Below are 23,703 nucleotides of genomic sequence, written 5' to 3'. Positions count from 1 at the left end.
GTAGTAATTCAAATCATTGTAGTATTATTTCTGTCTGTATGACATCAGAGGTAAGAATTTAATGTCATCTCAGCCAGCAACAAACTGTATAACCTCAGACACCTTCAACCTCTCCAAGACTCTGGAAATGGAGGATCATGATTATCTAGTTTGCAGAATGCTTGTGAGGATTCAGAAGAGTATGCAGGATTTATTTTTCCTATATACTTTAGTGATTTAAAATAAGTTAAATATTCTAAACTGAAACAATATTGTGCATTGTAAAATGTGTAAACATGCAGAGTTAGGCAAAGATTCAAATAGTGCTAGTCCCTAGCACTAAAGTATGTAGGAGAAATAAATTTCTAATCTTTGATACATAAATAAATTTTATTTCCTTTATCTTTCTTTATGAAAAACTTGTTATACACATATATGAGTCCATTGAAATAATATAATGCAAAATCTAAGTGTAACATTTATGGGAGGCATAGATTGCTTCAGCTAGAAGGAATTTTAGAAATTATCTGGTTCAGTGCTTCTTAGCATCTGTTTGGTTTATAGACAACTTTGAGAATCTGATGAAAGATACGGTCTTTCTCCCCTACCCCAAAAATGCCTCTACATACAAAAATTAGTACATAATTTAAGGGGTTCAAGAACCCTCTGACTCCCAAACTTAATACTCGTCATCTAAAAATGGAGAAATTAAGAAAGATAAGTGATATGCTCTTGAGGCTTAAAAGTTATTTTGAAGACATTTTCTGACAAAGTTTTTGTTTCTGAAGAAAGCTTTTTCTTTAAGAATTTCAGAACTAAACATTTGTCAGTTATTCGAGAAGTGTTCTCAGACTACAGCTGCGTTTTATCGTGAGCACGCTCTCTTATCCACCCTTGATGTATTAGATACAGATGAGCTCTTTGCAATCACATGTAAAGTTAAAAATTTGGGGGTATTGATTGAATTTTTTAACATTCTTTTCCTCCCATAATTATTCTGCTGCATTCTCAGTAAACATTCATTAAATACCTGCCATGGTCCAAAGCCTGCACAAGATAATCGTATGAATGAGAATCAGTTTCTGACTTTGATCTAGTACAGTTTAGCAACAGACTCATGAGCCTGTAATAGGGGAGCTCAGAGAGAGGAGCAACTCATTCAGGCCCAGAACTCTGAGAAGGTCCAATTTTAAGGTAGCATTAAAGTAGAATCTTGAAGCAGAGCAGCAGTTTGTCAGGCAAAGATTCAGATAGCCTAACTCTGCATGTTTGTAGATTTTACAATGCACAATTTTTTTTAGTTTAGAATATTTAACTTATTTTAAATCACACTTATGTGGCAATGTAATTAGTGCTAAAATATATGGGATGGTCCATTGAAGACCCATTGCCTAACTTTATCAACCGTGCATCATCATTCTCTGAGCCATGAGGTCTCCAAACCTCAGAGTCATACTCCTCTCTGGCCTGCAAATTCTAGCCACTCAACAATGGCTCACAAATTCTTCCTTTGGAGTGTCTGTGCATCTTTCCCTTCTTTTCTATTCCTACTATCATCTTTCCATAGTTCACTATTCTACTAAACCAGACTCTCAGGATCCATATCACACACTTTCACCAATCCTTGTTGGACACAACCACCAAATACATTTTCCTAAAATTAATTTATTCTGAGGCCCTGCTAAGAAACATTTGCCCCAAGTTATTCATAGGATATAGTCATCTAGTCTGCTTATTATCTTAATGTCTCCCATAATCACCCATCGTTCTTAGCACATTCTTAACTCCAGCCAGGCAAGTACAAGAGCCCACATGTTCAAGTCTCACCTTCACTGCTTTTTAGCTGTTGCATTTATCTTTTTGAGCATGTTTCCTTATCTGTGAGTTACATGAATAAAAAACAAAGCTGTTAGGAAAATGTGTGTGCTAACACATGGGAAGTGCCCCGGCTTGTGCCTGACACATAATTGGCTCTCAAGAAAATGTAACATTTCCCTTGTTTTTTTTTTTTTTTTTTTGAGACGGAGTCTCCCTCTGTCACCCAGGCTGGAGTGCAATGGTGCGATCTTGGCTCACTGCAACCTCTGCCTCCCGGGTTCAAGCGATTCTCCTGCCTCAGCCTCCTGAGTAGCTGGGATTACAGGTGCCCACCACCGGGGCCCAGCTAATTTTTGTATTTTTAGTAGAGACGGGGTTTCGCCGTGTTGGCCAGGCTGGTTTCGAACACCTGACCTCAGGTGATCCGCCTGCCTGAAACTGTAACATTTCTAATGGTTGTTATTATCACCTTTCTCCAAAATCCACCTCATCTGTGTCATACAGTATTTCTTCTCTAAAAATTCCTCCTCCTCTTCCCCGGTCATTTGTTATTTCTAAGACCATGCTTCAGGCTTACCTTCCCCCGATGTCTCCCCTAGACCTGCTTTCAGCAGTCTTCCCTCACATTTCCTGCATCACCAGTAGGTTTGCCTCATGGTGCTTTCAAACTTTTCCTAGGGGCCTTCTCTTCCTGACGAAACTAGAACAGCTAGAGCGGCCCCCAAATTAAGTAGGTTGTCATGCAAAGTCATGAGCCTCCTTGACTTCATGCTTCTTTGAGGATGTTGAAATGTTCATGGAACAGATGAAACATTTGATCATTCATGTCTATGGATCTTTTCAGTAGAGATTTGCTGGTTCTGAGTTGAGATTGGAAGTATGTCTCATACTGCCTTCTACTTCCTACAGCCAGCAACATTATAGGCACACTTGACTATTTGGTGTTTCACACTGATTTTTCTAAAGAATTATTGTAATTTTTGAACCTTGTCACAGAGGAGCAATGGCTTTCCATTCTGTAGGGGAATATAGTAGGAAGTGTATATGGCTTGAGGGTTGAGGGATGTGAACTCCACATCAGTACATTGCACTGTGTCTGAGCTACAGTGAGTGTATAATGAATATTTAATGAATGAGCACCAATCGTAAGCAGTGTTTCAATGCATCATTGTACATCCGAATACATTAGAACAGAGCAAATGAAAGTGTCTCCTCCAAATTTAAGGCTGAGGTTTTAGGAAGAAGTAAATCAAGGGAAAAGTGTTGCAGGAAAAAAAATGGTGTTTAAGTTCTCCAGAAGAATCTCTTTTACTGAAAATTAGATTTTCTTTCCTCACAACCTCCTTGCTGAGCAAAGAGAAAGAGCCTATGAATCCCTGACAACACTTATCTTTATTGTCCTTATTGGGAACTGATCTTTACATTGTTTTGAAACAGTTTCATTACACAGGGCCTCTTTAATTTCTGCCAGCTTGTTGAATCTTAGAAAATAACTACTTTGCCTTCTCTGTAGCAGAATTTCAGGTAACTGCACTTAATCTTATTGTGGTCTCCTTTTTATACCAGTTCGGCTTACTGCAGAAAGAACCTTCAGCTTCAAAGAACACTTCTGCCTTCCTCCCCCACAACCCCCTCAGTTGGAAAGGTGGGGTGGGATGGTGGCTGGGAAATAGGGAGGAAATCAGTCAATTGCTAGCTGTCAGAGTTGTTTTAGGTGACTTTGTACTTCTTGAATTTAAGATCAACATGAACTATAGACATTTCGGGCTGGGAATTTAAATAGCAACAAAAAAGCATGGGTTTTGCTAATGCCAGGAATGACTCATCTGGTGAGAATGGTATTGTACTGATAATACAATACAGAGAGAAAGAAAAGACTGTGGTATCTGCTCTCTTTGTGTTGCTGACCTTGAGGAGAATTATAACTTGTTTGTTGCAGAAGTTGAGCATCTAATGTGCTGATGCACCTGTTCTTATATATTAAATGGCAAAGCACTTGCAGTTCCCTGTCATTGCTTTGTGGGTGAAATATTTCCTGCAATCTGGTGAACTGTTTTTTTTTTTTATAATGTATTCATTTGTATTTCTTGTATTTCTTATTTCTCATTCTATTTCAACATTCTAGTCTCATCATTACGTCTCCAAACATGTTGGGCTTTTTATTTTCAAGGTAACATGATTATGATTTTTTTTCACATAGAGACCATGAACCAGGCGTCTCCTGCTAGAAAGCTGGAAGAGATTCTTCATCTGGCAGAGCTCTGCATAGAAGTCTTACAGCAGAATGAAGAGCATCACGCAGAGGTGATGACCTGTTTTCACTGTAGTATAAAGCTATATGTAAGGCTTCACCATGGTTGTGGCTACACTGAATAAGTGGCCTGCCCATAGTCTTGATACATATCTGAATATTTAATGAATAAGCACCAATGATAAGCAGTGTTTCACTGCATCACTGTACATCCCATTGCACATTTACATATGAGAACATGTGAATTTTCTAAAAACATAACTCCTATATATTACAAAGCAATTGTGTGTGTGTATAATTTCATGTTTATTCCTGACAACAAACACTGATGGGATCTGTGCCATGAGAAATTAGCTCATCAGTTATTGAAGAAGGGGGAAAGTTAATGACCACAAGAGGGCTTGCAATGACCCTAAGGCAACTTTCAGAGCTATTCTGCAAGAAGAGATTTTTATGTCCCAAACCAAGGGGTAATTTCTACTGGGCTTTTTTTTTTTTTTTTTTTTTTTTTTGGTTCTCTATTTGCTGTCTCATTGGTAATAGCAAGACTGCAGTAACAAAGGAAAGAAATCTCACTCTATTTCTGACACAATTCCATAAACAGTTTGCCTGCCTTTCATTGAGGGCAGTTAGTTAACAGCAAGGGCTACAGAAAAGTCCTATAATTAATCAACCTGCATTGCCTTCAGTCCAAATGTGTAACTGGTAAGAGGCAAAGACAGAACACAAACCCATCTTGCAATGCTGCATCATGTGCTTTTCCCCTATGCCGTGATTGCTTAGGTTTAGAAAAGTAAGTTAACGTGGAAGGGGAAAATTTGTGATACACTGTAAGACAAAACTTTAGTAGAAAACAATCATAAGTATATGGTTGATAACTCCAGGCTTTCACTCTCAACATTGAACTTTTCACTTTTTTGAATTAAGTTTTAATCAAACCTGTATTGTTTATAATTGTTTAAAGTTCTAATTACATATTAACATTCACTAAAGATCTGGAGTGGCTTTTCACCAAGCAAACTGCATATTCTGAGACTTAAAATTCTCATTCTTTCTAATAGCCATGAGTTTATTAACAAAAATGAAAGAGTTTTCTGACTTTGAGTTGGGTGGGGAGAATGTGTAGCATTAAATAAATATAATAAATGTCAGTGCCCTGACAGTGCTTTTATTCTTGAGGAAGCACATGAAATGAGCAAGAATAAAAATGACCAAATACATATGAGTTTACAGAATTTTTGTATTTAATGAAGCCTAGTTCTAAAAAATCTAAGAAACTAAAGGAACTACATTTTAAGCCAATTCATAGAAAAGAGTACTCATGAATCCTTACTATAGGTAACTAAGATTTATTGTATCTGGTTATAAATATGATATCTGGTTATAAATATGATCATTCAAAACATCTGCTTTTAGCTCACACTGTGGAATCTAGTTTTTAGCTTGCATCTGTCATGTGTGAACTTGTTATGGATATTTTATTTTAAACTGAAGAAACAGCTGCTTCAATAATTTGAAATGAATTCCCAGGAGGTTCTTTTCTAGGCTGGTACCACAGCTATGTTACAATGAAAGTGATTATGTGATAAAATATATGTATGTTTTGTCTTTGTCTTTTGTTAAAAGGTATTATTGTCAGAATATTAGGATTTTTGAATTAAAAAATCTATTAATAATTGGATATTCAATTGCAGTATATATTTCAGCAAAACAGGTATATCTTTTATTCTCAAACATTTTACAAAAACTAAAAATTAAATGTTAGTTGTACTTCTTGCAATCACTAAAATGCTTTTCAAAGTATAATGTATCCAAACAATTAAAATGTATATATTATTTACTAATCCACAAAATACAGTTGACTTTATTAAATAGAAATAATCATTATTCATAAATATCACTATACTAGATACTGAAATATAGGACTATTATGATGACCTTTTTTAAAGATGTTTTGTAACACTATGGCAATTGTTCTACTCTGCAATGCTTCCAAATTCTTGGAAACCCTCAGGGAAGAGAGGTGAGTAAAATGATTTCCGCTATTTTATTAGCATAGGATACCTCTTTTATGTGAATTTAAGATACAATCTACTCTGATTGTAGTTCATTTTAAAGCCAATTAGTCCTTTCTTTGAAATTACAGAATGTCTGTTTTTCTTTGAATGTGCTGATTTTTGTCATATTGTTTTGTGTATGTATCTTATTAATAATTGCTTGCATAGTTACTGATGGCCATCTAAGTAAAACATGACTGAAGGGATGTTGATATTTGGTTTGTGTCTTTGGTTGTTTTTTGTCCTTTAAAAAACAAAACAAAACAGAAAATCTCACGTTTTCTCTGAACAATATTGGGGAGTGAATTGGTCTGATTCCAGACTGACTTCCAGAGTGAGTTGGTGGACTGCATTCTGCACTGATACTTATTTTGCTGGGTGTTCAATCTAGAGTTCCTTTGCTCCATGAAAGAGCACCTGGCTCAGCTCCCTTGGTGGAGGTTAATGTATCTGCCTCAAAGAGACCTTCAAGTGGCTCGCATGTCAGCTCCTTTTATTTTCATTCTCCCTCTCTCCACAGTGGCAGTTTACTTTACAGGGCTAAGAGGTTGTTTCTATCCTTCAACAATTTCTCAGTTAAGCAGGTTTCATGTCCTTCAGATCTTTGACAGTAACTTATCAGGCAGTTTTCCCTTCTCTTTGAAGGCCTCTCAACCTCTCTTCTCAGGCTTTTCTGCAGAATTCCGGTGTTTTCTCCTTAGAAAGATAGTTTAAGTTCCTTTCCAGAAAATCTTTAAGGCTGCCTCCACATTTCAGTGACCAGACCATCTCTGACCAGGTATTTTAGGCAAACTGATCTGACAACTCTCCATCTAAAAGCCACTTGCTTTGACAGAGCTAGGAGGTGTCAAATGCCTGCTGAAAAAGCCATAGTCCCTCACCAGTATGCCCCCTCCACACACACCATTTTACTGATAAGAAAACAGACCCAGGAAAATTGAGCAACTCGCCACAGGTGCACAGCTAGTGAGCGATTGGGTGAAGACTCAGAACAGGCTCCAGACCTGGACATTTTCCAATAAACCACATTTCTGTTTTGCAATTTAAGTAGAATGGCAGGAGTGATTGTCCTGCCTTAGTTCTGCTGACAGATTTGAACCGCAGCATCATAACAGGGATGTAGATGCATACCGTGGTGATCACAATGCAAACCTGGTTATGTCCCTTTCCATTCTGTCATTCTCTTCTTTCCTTGTACTGTGGTATATATCCAAGGACTCTGCCTAAGAGGGATGGATGGAGTGCTGAGAATATCAGGAGAAGGGCTGAGAGGGAGGGATCATGAAAAATATGAGCACAACTCAAGTCGTTACTTGGTTGCTTATTATTACAGCAAAATATTGACTTAAGATCCTTAAAATCTTTTAAATACGATGTCATCTACCAAATCCATTCCACCGTGGGCAAGAAGGTTGTTTGGCAGTAATTTGGTATTTGCAATGCAGACAGCTCTCAGTTCACTGCAAATGGTTGATTCATTTGCAGGGCTGCTTCAACAAGAGCCTGGACAGTGGGAGTTCAGTGTGAACACACGTATTTGTGCATATGTGCATTCCCCTAAACATCAGTATCTGAACCAAATTATGCTTCTGGTTGGATTCTAATGTAAAGGGAAAGGACATTTGATTTTTTAAATTTATTTTTGTTTGTGTGTATCCTTATTCCTCGCTAACTGGCATGCGTGCCTAAGGAATATACTAAAGTGTGGTTATACAAAAGAATTGACCATGAACAAAATCAATTTCCTGTCGACTAACTAGATTACAATAGTCTCAACAGTTGAAATGACCTCAATTACACATTGTTGATATCTGGATAGTCAGTGAGATAAACCTTTTTTAGGATGGGTTTAAATTTAAAGTTATATTAGCCTCTGGACCAACAAGTGTCCCTCATCTTGGAAGAGGATGACCATCAAGTAGCTTGCATATGGCTCAGGTATAGAAGTAGAATTCTCATTTCAGCAGTGACTCTCAAAACCAATTGCATGAGCATGAGTGCTCTACCAAAAATGTTTGTTCATTATTTACAGATTTATAATATATATAAATGAGGATAATACTTTACATTCTCATATGTTTTGGAGCATTTTCAGCTCATCATCTCACTTGGTTATTGCTATATCTATGTTTATGAACCTGATTATCAGTGAATCACAGGAGTTGTAAAAAACTTATGATTAGTTAGACAATAGGTGTCACCTGTTCATTCTGTCTGTCCCTCAAGAGAACTTAAATATTTTTAGAATATGGCCCTCAGAATCATGTCGCTGTGTATGTGAGTATGTGTGTATGTGTGTGGCAGGGGCAGGGGAGACTATAGATACTGGATTGTCTCCAGAACCTTTAGGATTATCGACAAGGTACAGAATTGCAAACTAATCTTGTCTTGGGGAATAAATAGGCACAAAATGTATTTCAAAGTCAGACTCACTGTTTTTGCTCATTTAGGCAGCCATCCTCCTTTTTTGTTTTAAATTATAAATTTTTATTATATTTTGAGGGCAAAAGTAATCAAGGCCAGGTGCGGTGGCTCACACCTGTAATCCCAGCACTTTGGGAGGCTGAGGTGGGTGGATCACCTGAAGTCAGGAGTTCAAGACCAGCCTGGTGAACATAGCGAAACCCCATCTCTACTAAAAATACAAAATTAGCTGGGCATGGTGGTGGGCACCTGTAATCCCAGATACTTGGGAGGCTGAGACATTAGAATCACTTGAACGTGGGAGACAGAGGTTGCAGTGAGCCGAGATTGTGCCACTGCACTCCAGCCTGAGTGACAGAGCAAGACTCCACCTCAAAAAAAAAAAAAAAAAAAAAAAAAAAAAAGGTAATCAAAGGCCTCAGGTTTTAATAAAAATTAGAAAAGATATAAAGAAATCAGGCCATAAATTAAAAGATACTAACAGTGGTCTGATCTGCTGATGGTAGACGGATGGATGGAGAGAGAGAGAGATGATAGACAGGCAATGTGCTATATGCCTCCCTTAAGAAGACACTATATGTGTAAGAACTTGGTCTGTAGGCTCCAGCTGACTTAGATTCAATCATTGCTTTGTTATCTACCAACTGTATGACTTTGGGCAAGTTATTTAATCTCTGTTTGCTGACCTATAAAGTAAGGATAATTGTACAATCTACCTGAAATAATTGTTTGGGGGATTAAGTAAGATGATGTTTATAAAACCTTTAGAATAGTACTTGGCACATAAACACCATTTAATTCCTGTTGGACATTATTTTTAAAACACATAAACTCACATAAGATTTATATGAATTTCAACACATATTTGTAATTACTGATTGCGGTAGTTAACACATACTTGTAATTACTGATTGCGGTAGTCAATTATTACATTTGTACAGCAATAAACTTTTATATTTATTTGATTTTCACAGCAACAGTGGGAGAGGTTAGGGCAAGTATTGTTATTGCCTATTTGCAGATAAATAAATGGAAATCCACCCAGTGAACTGATTTGACGGTTATCACTCAAGTATCGTCACTAAGCTCAAAATCTCAGTACTCTGCTTCTCGGTTCAGGGTTCATTTTTTACCTAACGCTGTTGTAAACTACATTTACTACAAAAAAAAAAAAAAAGGCTTTTCAAGTATTATCAGCTTGCCACATATTTGTATTGCTTATTTGTATTATTAATCCTGTATAAGTTTGTTATTTTTGGGGGTTTTTTTGTTTTTTTTTTTTTTTTGAAGACAGTGTCTCGCCCTGTCACCCAGGCTGGAGTGCAGTGGCGTGATCTTGGCTCACTGCAACCTTCGCCTCCTGGGTTCAAGCGATTCTCCTATCTCAGCCTCCTGAGTAGCTGGGATTACAGGTGCACTCCACCATGCCCAGCTAATTTTTGTATTTTTAGTAGAGACGGTGTTTCCCCATGTTGGCCAGGCTGGTCTCGAACTCCTGACCTCAGGTAATCCGCCCTCCTCGGCCGCCCAAAGTGCTGGGATTACACTTGTGAGCCACCGCACCCTGCTGGTAGGAAATTTTTTAAGCTGAAGGACTTAAAATCAAGGTGTGTTTTTTATTTCCCTCTTAAGCAAATTAAACATTGCCTTCTGCCTCTGCCATCTCATTTACACTAATTAGTGGCTTAGCATTAAAGCCAAAAGAACTTTAACTCGGATAATCATGACTTCTGTTTAGTACCCTGTAGATGGATGCATTTCTGAGGGAGGTTTTCTCCTCCCTGGTGGAGACCCTGATGCTGTTGAACCTCAGCCACCCCACAGGAAGTAATACCCTAGGGAGGGAATTATACAGCCCCTCATCTTCCTACCAACCCAGGGTGGGATGGCAAGAAAGAGAAGGGGACAGGTGGTAGACAAGACCCTGTATTCTCAAGGTAACTGCAACTGTTGCTTTCATTTTCAAGGACAGTGATTGCTTAAAGCGTTCTCTAGTCATCATTAGGAGAAGAAGCATTCATCACAGATTGGTTTACATTTATTAAGAATAGCATCATCAGGAGTACAACTTGAGATATAAATATATACTTCTGCAAAACAATGAAATTTTCCAGTTGATGGCAAAATCTTGCCAACCTGCTATTGGCAAGATTCTTTTGTGTGAAAAAAAAAAAAGTGTATTCCATTTTATTTCATTCCTCATCCTGGCTCTGTCTTCCAAGTTAACTTTAAGAAGACCTTTAGGAATTTTTCTCAGAGTCCTGAAACAACCTGAACTAACGTGACTGTTATTTCCTTAATTTTAACCTTTTGCAAAGATATTGGCTGTGAACTGGAAGTGAGATTTTGAAAATGTCTCTTTGCAGGGCTGCATTTTTCTGTGCTGCTCTACTCAGAGTTGGGAATCTCAGGTTCTTCTTTTCTTTGTCACCACTATAGCTACAAAAGATAGGTGCAAGATCTGTGTAATGAAATGATATATACTTTTTGTGTGTTTTTACGTTATGTCATATACCCATTTTATCACATATTTAACCAAAAAATATTCAAAGGTAATATATGCAAAAAACAGTATGCCCAATTTTCATCATGCATACCATTCCCAACCAGTTTTCACATTCATATATTGGTCACAGCATTGAGCCAGGCATTAAAATGTCCCCAACTCTCAAATCCAGTATTTATACTACACTGTTCTTCTTTAAGTCAGCCTTTACCATCTGCTAATTAATTACATGGCAATCTTTTTAGTTACTGATTATTATTTTATATATATTATTTTAAGGCCATATTTACTATAAATGTGAAACATGAAATTTTTATAAACATGAAAAGTTCTTAAGAAAATAGTGTGTCAAAATTTTGCAATCCCCTTTTTTGTGGTTTGTATCTTCCTGTTATAATCCAATTCATATTTGGAGCCAGGTGCTGTAGTTTACACCAGTAATCTCAGCACCCTGGGAGGCCAAGGCTGGCAGATCACTTGAGGCCAGGAGTTGGAGACCAGCCTGGCTAACATAGCGAAACCCTGTTTCTCCTAAAAATACAAAAACATTAGCTGGGCATGGTGGCATACATCTGTGGTCCCAGCTACTTGGGAGGCTGAGGCATGAGAATTGCTTGAACCTGGGAGGCAGAGGTTGCAGTGAGCCAAGATCAACCCACTGCACTCCAGCCCAATCGACAGAGTGAGGCCCTGTCTCAAAAAAATAAATGATGACTGGCTGCTGAATGGAGAAAGGATGTCAGCAAACACTTTTCATAAAGAGCAATTTGCAATGTGTGAAGACTCTAAAATGCATACCCATTAATCCAGTAATTATTAGAAGTTTATCCTAAGGAAATAATCAGTACTGTAGTCAAAGATATTTATGTAAAAATATTTACTATGCTATCATTGAGAATAGCAAAAAATTGAAAACAGCCATTTTAATAAGGTAATCGGTAAAAAATAACAGTATATCCTTATAGTAGAAGATTACGCTATTATATTAAAAGTGAAATCACAGGAAAATATTATGAAGTGTAATACCAAATGTTTTAATGTTTCTACTCACAGAAAAAAAAGAAATATTGGAAGTAAATACACCAAAAAATTCAGAATAGATATGTTTAAATTATGAGATACAAATAATTTTTCTTTTTTGTTTTATATATGTTCTATATGTTGTAAACTAATCATGTATTTCTTTTATAAAGGAATAAATGTCCTTGTACATTTTAATTCTATTTTCTATTTCATTCATCAGTTCCAAATGTACGATTTTAATGTGTACCTATAAAATTTTTCTCAGGTTAAAAAACATCATATTTTGTTTATCGTACCTGTTTGTGAAACTAAGACATCTTATAAAATATTTTCAACTGGCACAGTACTTGTGCATGTTTCTAAAAAGTAATCTACTTCCCTCCTTTATGTTTTTATCTTTTCATAGGCATTTGCCTGGTGGCCTGATTTATTGGCTGAACATGCAGAGAAATTTTGGGCTTTATTTACAGTGGATATGGACACTGCACTAGAGGCTCAACCACAAGACTCCTGGGATAGTTTTCCTCTTTTCCAACTGCTTAATAATTTCCTCCGAAATGACAGTGAGCATTTGCATTTTCTTTAGTATGTGAAATGGGGAGGGGTGGGAGAATGTTGAATGTGAATGTATTTTTACTGTACCCTAGCACCGGCCTGACAAGAGTTCGCATGGGTAACGTTTAGGTTTGCTCAGCCTGCCCGATTATGTCAGGCCAGGGACTAAGGGAGCCCGGGGACACTCCCACACTCCACTGGGCTCTGAAGGTCCTCTCATTCCCATCCTCCTGCCTTCACTGAGGTCTGATGACCTAGGCACCCATCTTTATGAACTTTGTTGTACCTTATGAATCTGAAAATCTTCAAAGGCTGGCATTTCTAAAGTACTTGAAGAACATTTACATCTCTGAAAGACACCTTAATAATTCATTATTGTAGAAATCATGTTATGTTAAGGCTCCTACTTAAGTCCATTGCGGTAATATTGCTGGCCTGAGACTTGGTTCATTTGTACAGATGATAGGCAGATATTGCTACGTGGTATGACTTGCTCATTCAACATTTAGAAATTAAGGAGAATGTAAAAGCTCTCTATTGATACTTTTATTCTCAATTTAATAATAAATTTTACAGTTATTCTGGTAGATGGTCTTCTAGCAAACAAAACAAACTTTGTTTTTTATCAAGATTTTAACATACGGATTCCTAGGCCTTTCCTGTGATGCTTTTCTTAGTTTCATGTAGTCTCAAGTTTGGTTACCACTGACAACCTTTGTTTCAGCACTTGAAGTGACCATGGGGTCACTAATTCCCTACTGAATAAAATTCTTGTCGTGATGCACCAAGGTGAACTCTGCCTCCTCCTAACCTCTGGTTCTGACCCATTCTCTTTGATCAATGCAACAGTTGTCTTCTGTCATGTATTTTCTTCTGCCACTCTTTATTCCCATATAAAACAACCCTGTCTTACGATAGGGTTTTCATGCCCATTGCCATTCTCATCACCTTACCCTGAATAGACCTCACTCCATTTCTCAGTGTTCTTCTGGAATGTGGTGCTCAGAAGAACACAGTGCTCACCATGTGACCTGAATAACCCAGACCCAAATGAGAGGTGCCTTCCTTCCTTCTTCCCTGTCTTCCTGCAGCCCAAGTCTGCTCTTACTCTCCAAGGAACTTCTTCACACTGTTAATACATTTGGAACTTTTTTTATTATACTTTATTTAGAATGTTTTATATGTTAAAACTGCACATGTTTTTGCTGCTCTCTTCCCAGAAGGCCACTGCTATATCTTTCTGGTTGTAAACCTAAATTCATGTTTTTATAGTTGTCTTTGTTTAAAGAAAAAATCGTTATTGGTTTTGTTCATGGCTCTAGTCTAGTCTTTCTTAACTTCCTTTGGTTGTTCACCCCTTTGAGTCTGTGATAAAACTGGTGGGGGGAAATCACATAGATATGAAATCGTTTGTAATATTGTACTTTCCATGGACATCCTAAATTTAGGGCACCAGGTTAAAAACCTCTTTTCTAGTAAGAGAGGCATCATGTTAGAGTAATTAACAACATGAGCTTTGGTGCTAGACAGATTCACATCTCTCTGTCACTTACTACTTGACCTTAGACAATAGCTTAACCTCTCCAAACTCTAGGTGCTATATCTATAAAAGAAGGAAAATAATAGCACCAACAGTGTCATTGTCAATGAGCATTAAATAAGATGATAACTCACATATAATAGATGATAAATAAATACTATAGATTTTGTTAGTCTTATTCATTCTCCTATCCAATTTCATTTCATTTCCAAAGATGCTATTATAAGCTTACAATTCCTACCTTAGATTCAGCCATAAGGCCTGCTCTCAGTGGTTGTTAATAAGCCCACATGCAATTATCCATATGTGAATCATTCATTCTGCAAATTATCCTAAGCCAGGTTTTTTGTTTTGTTTTATTTTATTTTGTTTTGTTTGAGACAGAGCTTGCTCCATCACCCAGGCTGGAGTGCAGTGACACTCCCAGTGGCACTTCCAGTGGCCTCCCTAGTTCAAGTGATTCTCATGCCTCAGCCTCTCAAGTAGCTGGGATTACAGGTGAGCACCACCATGCCCAGCTAAGTTTTATATTTTTAGTAGAGACGGGGTTCCACCTTGTTGGCCAGGCTGGTCTCAAAATCCTGACCTCAAGTGATCACCTGTCTCAGCCTCCCGAAGTGCTGGGATTACACGTGTGAGCCACTGCACCTGGCCCTCAGCCAGTTTTTAAGTTCCAGTTTGGTTCCTTCCTGCCAGCTAGCCAACGTGGAATGACTGTCTTCCTTTCCCAATCTTCTATCATCATTCATTGTCTGCTATGAAATTACAGTCAGGTTTTTAATATTATCTTAAGACAAATGTATAACAGTAAACCTGCTGCCAACAGTAAGTATATATATTAGGCATTAAGTCCCCTAAATGAGAATAAGTAAGTAGGGTATTTTTGTTTTGTTCTGTTTTTTTGTTTTTTGTTTTTGAGACTTTTGTTTGTTTTGTTTTGTTTTGTTTTGTTTTGTTTTGAGATGCAGTCTCACTCTGTTGCCCAGGCTGGAGTGCAATGATGCGATCTCGGCTCACCGCAAGCTCTGCCTTCACAGGCGCCCGCCACCGCACCCCCCGGCTAATTTTTTTGTTTTTTTAGTAGAGACGGGGTTTCACTGTGCTAGCCAGGGATGGTCTCGATCTCCTGACCTCATGATCCCCCCACCTTGGCTTCCCAAAGTGCTGGGATTACAGGCATGAGCCACCGTGCCCGGCCACATGTAAGATATTTTTTAATACTGTTTTCTCTATTTGAATGAAAACTCAGGAATCAAACATACTTAGATGTATGTTGGGAGTTATTTTAAAATGAGGCATTATTCATCAGAGAAATGCAAATCAAAACCACAAAGAGATACCATTTCACACCAGTTAGAATGGTGATCATTAAAAAGTCAGGAAACAACAGGTGCTGGAGAGGATGTGGAGAAATAGGAACACTTTTCCACTGTTGGTGGGACTGTAAGCTAGTTCAACCATTGCAGAAGTCAGTGTGGCGATTCCTCAGGGATCTAGAACTAGAAATGCCATTTGACCAAGCAATCCCATTACTGGGTATATGCCCAAAGGATTAGAAATCATGCTGCTATAAAGACACATGCACACGTATGTTTATTGCAGCACTATTCACAATAGCAAAGACTTGGAACCAACCCAGATGTCCAACAATGATAGACTGGTTTAAGAAAATGTGGCACATATACACCATGGAATACTATGCAGCCATAAAAAATGATGAGTACATGGTTGAAGCTGGAAACCATCATTCTCAGCAAACTGTTGCAAGGACAAAAAAACAAACACCACATGTTCTCACTCATAGGTGGGAATTGAACAATGAGAACTCATGGACACAGGAAGGGGAACATCATACACTGGGGCCTGTTGTGGGGTGGGGGGAGGGGGGAGGGATAATATTAGGAGATACAACTGATGTTAAATGACGAGTTAATGGGTGCAGCACACCAACATGGCACATGTATACATATGTTACTAACCTGCACGTTGTGCACGTGTACCCTAAAACTTAAAGTATAATAAAAAAGGCATTATTAATGTTCACCATCAAGCAATTAGGTAAGATGATGAATATTTTAACTTATTCAAAATATTGTAATTTATTTTATAGAGAAAACAAAATATGTTGTGGATTTCTTGGAAGTTTTGTTGGAGAACTACTACAATGAATTAATATTTTTTGATGATATTCCTTTCATCTACAATGGCATATTCATTCATCTACAATGAATGGAATTACTTATCTACAATGAATTACTTATCTACAATGAATGGAATATCATTAATTCCAATGAATTAATATTTTTTCATATTTATTTTTAAGAAGAGTTTTTTCAATGCAAATGTAAATTTGTAGGGTAATAAATTAAAACTACATAATTTTCATAATTATAACTATAAAATGTAATTTTCAATCATATTTACAAATATTTAATTCACATATTAAATATGTTTTATATTTCTCTCCTGATTTAACTATTTCTATACATTAACTACATATCATCTTGTGCTATTTTGTTGTACTGTACTCAGTCAAAATAGAGAAGCATTTAGTACTCATCTCTTTTGAGCACTCAGTTTTGAGGGTAAGTCCAGGTCTTGGCTTTTATTTTATGGTGATTTGCAGATTTTAGAAAACCCCAGTTATTTCTGAGAAAAACAGCTCCTCCATGTAGAAAGGTAAACAGAAAAGTTCCCCAGTGTCATACTTTCCTTTTGGTACTGAGAGTGTGGTGTGATCTGGGGAACTGAAATAAAATTCGGTGACTTTTATCCCAAACTCACAAGTTTCCATCCAAAATCAAGACCACTGAGTAGTTGATAAAACATAATTCTTCTAGCTATTAATATCACCCTTGGTGATACTGAAGACCATTGTTAATAATTGTGTGTTTGTTTTATTACATTCCTTAGATACTGAGTTATTTAGTGAATTCAATTCAAATGTTTAATGTCAACCTGCAGCTGCCCCCAAATTGTCCTTTTGGAAAACTATGGGAAAATATTGAACTTCTATTATTTTAGTACACCTTGAAAGAAAAAGAAATTCTTACGTTGTGGCCATGGCGTTACAGTTTTTACCATGTTGACCCAATTAGAGTTATTGTCTAAATTCCAAATAATTACAACTTTAACTAGCCAAAGGTAATAGGACAGAGAGCTCTGAATGTCCAATATTAGGAAGGGAGTTAATTTGTTGAAAAACAGTGCTTGCTTACATCGGCATCAGTCTGTGTGTGTGTGTGCATTACACAAAATAGGCTGCTAATTATATTTAGGTTTTTAAACAGTGTCATTTATTACTAATAATGTTGCATATTTATGTTTGCTTTCCCAAAATTTAAAATTACTAAGACCTCTCAAACTAATGGAGATATTAGTTAGAATTTGTACTTTATTAGTGGCTTGAAAACTTTATAGCTGAGTTGGGGGGTGGTTCATGAATAATTCAGACATCCTAATTGGTTTCTTATCTTCCTTATATTAAAATTTGTATGCTTCGGTGTTTAAAAATAGTTTTTTATCTTTTGGAGTATGGAAGGGATCTTAAACAAAACTTCATTTTCTAGCTGTGGAAACCTAATGCCTAGAGGCAGGAACTCGGGCGGGGTCTTGACAGCAGGGAGTTAAGGACAGAGATGAGTCAGAGCCTGAGTACTGGGTCTGCAGTTCAGTCTCATTTCACTGTATAAAAAGCAGATTCTGTGGGCATTTATAAAAGAATATAATCTTTTTAGGGAAGACAAGAGAGTCCTCGAACTTTTATTTTTTAATGAGAAAATATAAGGGCATTGTGGGGGGCAGAGGAAAGGAGTTGGTTAAAGAGTACAGAAAGGATCAGATAAAGGTATGTGTGGTCTCAGCATGTATGTTAGGAATCATCTGTGACAAGACTTCTAGGGACTGAACTAATTAGTGAGGGAAGGTTCAAGATGGCAAATTCGGTTTCTATTTTAAGGAGAAAAATAAAAGACATCTGTCTGGGGTGTGTGCCTTTCCTTACAGTTAGCCGTGATTAGGGAAAGTCATAGCTTGGAGAACCCTTGGAGATGAAATGTGGAGAACCCTTGGAGATGAAATGCGGTTTTCCTCAAGGGAAGAGCACCAGCTGCACCACAATTTTAGCAACTGTCCCCAGTCTCCCACCCCTCACAGACTCACTCACTGATTCCCAGAGCAAGACTGATGATGAAAACAAAGTCAGCCTCCATTTCTGGCCAAAATAGACCAAGTTCTCACTTAGCTCTCTACCCTGCCTTCATCTACCCCAATCTACTCCCCTGCTAAAGAGGTAATTTAATGGACGATCAGTTTAAATGGTATCTAAGGAAACAATTTTGAAAGAGAGATGTATTAAAATTGAGGGAAGATAAATGTTTTCATAATGAAGTAATTAGCATGATGGTTCAATGATACTGAGTGACTATAAAGCTAGTACAAATAGATTCTACCCTTGCATGCTATTTCCATAGTTGTTCTGTCAATAATAGATAAGGCAAGTGACCACTTCTGACAAATGAAAGCCATCTGCAAATGGCACAAATCATTTCTTTCAGCACTACTGAAAGGCAAACCCTTGGAGCTAGTCACCTTTTAATCTGTGGATATGCTAGCAAGTGGCAAATGACCATTCTATTGGGAACTGGTTCCCAGCTGAAAAATACCACGGTGCTGCTTCTTTAATTAACAGCCTTTTCACATTGCTAGCACATTAAAGTCATCCCAAAGAACACCCGTGCTTATATAATCAATGTCACAGCGTCTCTGTCTAAACGAATAATAAATGTTCCTGCTCTACACTAAGTGAAAACCTATTCTCGAAGACTTTCACCTTCATAAAGATGGGCTCATAAAAATCGAAAAAGGAAAAATTGGAATGTGGTCTCATGAGGATAAAAAGGCTAGTGTTAATAATTAACAAGGAGAGTGAAGTGGAGTCAAATTAGCCATAATAGAGCCCAGAGTGACTGGCAAAGTCACCTCTCATTATCAAAAAACTCATTAAGAAATGAAGAGGTGGAAATCCCGCTGGGTTATTCTCACACTTAGGCTGTATCAGAGATTATTTTTCAGATTTCTTTCAAATGAAGGACTGTTAGGTCACCATATTGTATATTAGGTTAATCGTCAAGCTTTGAAATATGGAAGGCTGACACCTGCGTGTTATTCTCTTTCAAGTGCTTAAATGAGCTGTTCATCTGAAATTCACGAATTGGTGTTTATAGATGTATCTGGATATACATAAACCAGGGACAATGCAGAAAGGGTATAACATCTAGATTACAACAAAGCTGTGTGTGCCAGCTTAGTTTTATAAGTATGCACTTTACAAATGGTGAAATAAGGGCCAAGATGTGAGAATGTATTTAACTCTAATCCCCAGAGTTGATTGGATTCAAAATGGTGTGTCAGAATTTGTTTTACTGACCAGTATGGTAAAGGAAATATAAAAGCAAGGAGTCACTACCTTTTTCCCCTCAGTTGAATTCCACAGTACTGTTCTAATTTCTTTTTTTGTTTAGTTTTGTTTTTGTTTTTGTTTTTGTTTTGTTTTTTGAGATGGAGTTTCGCTCTTATTTCCCAGGCTGGAGTGCAATGGTGTGATCTTGGCTCCCCACAACCTCTGCCTCCTGGATTCAAGCAATTCTCCTGCCTCAGCCTCCCACGTAGCTGGGATTACAGGCATGCGCCACCCCACCCAGCTAATTTTTGTGTTTTTAGTAGAGACGGGGTTTCTCCACGTTGGTCCAGCTTGTCTCAAACTCCTGACCTCAAGTGATCCACCCGCCTCGGCCTCCCAAAGTGCTGGGATTACAGGCGTGGGCCACCACGCCCTGCCTGCTCTAGTTTCTTTGCTACTTGTAGACTTTTTAAAAATTTTAATCTGCTTTTTATATTTTCATAGGGTTTAGTGGCTTAAAGATAATCACCTATTCTAAAATGCCAGTGTGTTTTATGTAACAGATTAACAGGAACACCTGTAACTTCTGAAAACCATGGGCATCAAGAAACCCACCCTTGAGAGAGTTATCAATCGTGATATAGCTGTACTCAATCGTTCCCATTGATGGGGCAAGTATTGTGGGACATTAAGTCAAAGATTAGAAGGCTATGCATAGCTTGAGTAAAATTACAGGCTTTTCTATTTGCCTTTAATATTACGTAATTGCATTAAAAAAACAGCTTAAGGACTGCTGGACCATAAGACTTCTTTACTTATCTTTGCCTTATAAACTTCGGTTAATTAAGCTTTTCTGAATTAGTTTCACAAGAAACAAGTGCCTAATGCCCACAATTTACAAATCCTAGGCCCCTTGCAAATACATGGATAAATAAGAAATGATTCCTCCCCTTGAAAAACATAAAATCTAGTAGAGGATATGCACATATATACACAAATAACTTGATGCAGTAGATTGTAGAAGTATAACTCAAATTATGTGTACCATTCTATGAAATTTTTTCAATACAGTTTTAAATTTGGATTTGATGCCCAAAAAGTAAGAAACATTTTAACAGCTGTGTTCTATCACTTCCTGTCACTTTCTCTCCCTAGATAGATGTATATGTGTATGAATATATATGAGCAAGTACCCCAAGGGAAAAGAAAGAGCTGGGTATGGTTTTAGGGGTTATTATACTAGTTAATGTATACATTAATATCACCAAATATAAAATTACTTATCAAATTTTTTATTAAAAGGACAATAGAATCCAGTGTGTTTCCTAGTCTACTTAAATGGGATGCTCTTGGAGTTTCCCTTAGGAGGTAGATCTTTATTGATATTTATTCAATAATCAGACATTTGTTGAGTGCCTACTTAATGTGCCAGATTCTTAGATGGGTGCTATTCCTAAATCTCAGGGAGGGAGGAAGGGGTGGGGGTGGGGGTGGGGGGCGAGGAGAGAGAGAGAAGAGTGTTTTCCTTTTACATAATGCTGTTCTAGATGGCAGTTCTCCTGGCTTTTCTCCTGAAGCCCATACTCATATTTTCTGTTTCTGTGATGGGGGTCTTCATTGTATGCATTTGTCAACATGGAGAGCGATTTATTAATTTTCTTAGTCCACTGTGCTTGCATTGCTCAGGGTTGATATAATTTGTAGTCTCTTAAATAATTGTTTCATGGTAAAGTCTGTTGATTTTATTGTGGTTTGTATTGTCTGTTTGTTTTGCTGGTCATGAATTACCCATTTCCTTCTGAAATGCCTAATTAGAAGTTTGAGGAGAAAAATCATTCTTTCTAGTAATCCACTAAAGCTGGCTAATTGGAAGAGGATGAGCACTATAAAATTGGATTATATGGGTTCAAGAGTCAGCAGCATATTTTTACCCTAAAAACAATATATGAATTCTTTTATTTGCTTATTCTTTATTTTACTCAGTGATTATTGTCTCAGTAATTGTTATTAATTGGATCATAGTTTAAATTTAAATTCTCTGTTGAAATCTTACTACTAAAAGCCTATGACAAGTACTTTTGTAAATGTAAGACTTTTTCATATGAAAATAACACTAGTTTATTATCGGGGATTTTCAAAATAATTGGGCATATTGCATCCTGAGTTTAGCTTATATTTAAGCCATTTGTTTTCTTTTTGCCATTTCTAATTGTACCATAGGGCTCGATGTCATTAATGCCTCATTATTTTCTAACAAGGTGATATTTGGAAACATGGAATCTTTTGGGGAAAAAATTATTTTTTTATCTGAAAAACAGGTGCTGGCTTTCCCCTCAGGTGGTAATCACTTTTTGAGACTCATTCTGAGCAACCCTTTTCACTCCCTCATACTTGAGTATGGTGTCAGAAGTGCTCTCGGATGAGGCCGCATTAAGAACTTGCCTCTTCCAATGAACTGTTGTAATGGGTGCTTTGTAAAGCCTTCATTTGGACAGGTGACAGCCCCAAATCATAACCTATCCTTATTGAACCATATGGAGAAGATAGAAGCACTTACTGTGATGCCTCAGGCTACATATTAAGAGGGGCTTTTGACAGTGTCTGATAGGAGTGGAATGCAAGCTGCCATATGGACAACTAAGGAAGGAGCATACATTTACATAGACAAGTGTAGTGTAGGGTGTATTTCTGTAGCTTGTCTTTGGAAACCAAATATTCTCTTTCCTTTCTTTCCCCCTCTTTGTGTATTTCCCTTTATTTCTCCTTTACTCCCTCCCCCACCCCTCCTCTCCCTCTCCCCTCCATCATTTTCTCTTTGTCTGTCTCCCCCATTTCTCCCCCACTCCCTCCTTTCCCTTTCTCTCTAATTACCAGTGAAATAATACTGCCAGTTTTCTAAAACTTTCAAATGTGGGTTTATAATTTGATTTTTTTTCAAATAAAAAATAACTCTTTGCTGAATTCTGAGCAAAGTTTTGGCTAGAATTTAAGATTTTTTGTAGTTCATAGGAAATGTAGGTAATCTCCATTTTCTTTAAATTCTGCAGGATATAATCATTTGCTATCAAGATTCATAACTGACCAGAGAAAATCCTTTCTTTGCCACATTCATTAAAATAAGAAACATAAAATAACCAACTTTTATATTCATTAGAATTTTTAGCAGTTTGATCTTGTACATATGGGTTAAAAATAGAACTTATAGCTGTATTATTTAATGCTATATATTTTATACAAAGTATGAGGCGTATACACAGGCCTCAATAGGTTTTATAGGTACCATTTAATACAATAATAATGTAATAATCTTAGCATTCAAATATTCATTCATCCAACAAACATTTGATTACTTGCTCTGAGCCAGGGACTTTTCTGGAACTTAGAATACAGACATAGTTCCTGCCTTGAGAACCTTACATCCTTGTAGGCAGCGAGAAATATGTCAGCAAGAGAAGACCACTTGTATAACAAGAACCACAGTGGAAACCTGTCCAGGGTAGAGAGTAAACAAGAGAAGCCAGTAATTGGGCAAGGGGACAGCAGAATGAAGCATTTCTAGAAAGGATTTGAGGAGCAAATGTATATTGAATCGTGAAAGTCATTATGACCGTACCCCAGGAAATGAAAGGTAAGGCAACAGAAAAAAAACAGAAATGAGCTGGAGAAGTAACTTGAAGACAGGTCTTGGAAAGCTTTCATACCATGCTCAGGCTTTTGAAGCTTGTCATAATGATCCACTAAAGGATTATAATCTTCAGGAGTGACATTCTTAGTTTTATATTTCAGCAAGCCCCTCTGCTTATGATTTTGAGAAGATGGATTGGCAGAGGAAATATTAGGATCCTAAAGACCAGTTAGGTTATCATTGCATTAATCAAGACAGGCGATGAGAGGGCTGGACTATTGCAATAGCAGTGGTGATGAAGAGAGCAAGGTAACTTACTGAAAGATATTAAGGATATAAAATATACCAGTCTTGATGACTAATTGGTTGTCAGAGTGAGGAATTGTAGTTTTATAGAGGTTGACATGGAGTTTTTCTATCAAATCCTGGTTCTACTAATGACTAAATGATCTTAAACAAGTATCTTAAACTCTCTATGCCTCAGTTACCTTATTGATAAGTTTAAAAACATAGTTCCAGCTGGG

The 23,703-nt window shown here is 37.2% G+C and overlaps 1 protein-coding gene across 10 annotated transcripts in view; it reads left to right on the top strand.

Moving 5' to 3' along the window:
• The window catches only part of CADPS2 (calcium dependent secretion activator 2), a 564,312-nt gene that overhangs the window by 462,309 nt on the left and 78,300 nt on the right, over positions 1 to 23,703 (top strand). For all 10 annotated transcript variants that reach the window (XM_030826808.1, XM_030826805.1, XM_030826801.1 and 7 more), the window contains 3 exons: positions 3,998 to 4,101; positions 6,063 to 6,071; positions 12,465 to 12,621. In XM_030826808.1, coding sequence (XP_030682668.1) covers positions 3,998 to 4,101; positions 6,063 to 6,071; positions 12,465 to 12,621 — 270 coding nt within the window. The remainder of the gene's footprint in view (positions 1 to 3,997; positions 4,102 to 6,062; positions 6,072 to 12,464; positions 12,622 to 23,703) is intronic.

Source organism: Nomascus leucogenys, chromosome 13 (assembly GCF_006542625.1).
Source record: "Nomascus leucogenys isolate Asia chromosome 13, Asia_NLE_v1, whole genome shotgun sequence".
Classification (NCBI taxonomy): Eukaryota; Metazoa; Chordata; class Mammalia; order Primates; family Hylobatidae; genus Nomascus; species Nomascus leucogenys.
The sequence above is the reverse complement of the archived record's forward strand: the minus strand, read 5'-3'. Positions and strand labels throughout refer to the sequence as shown.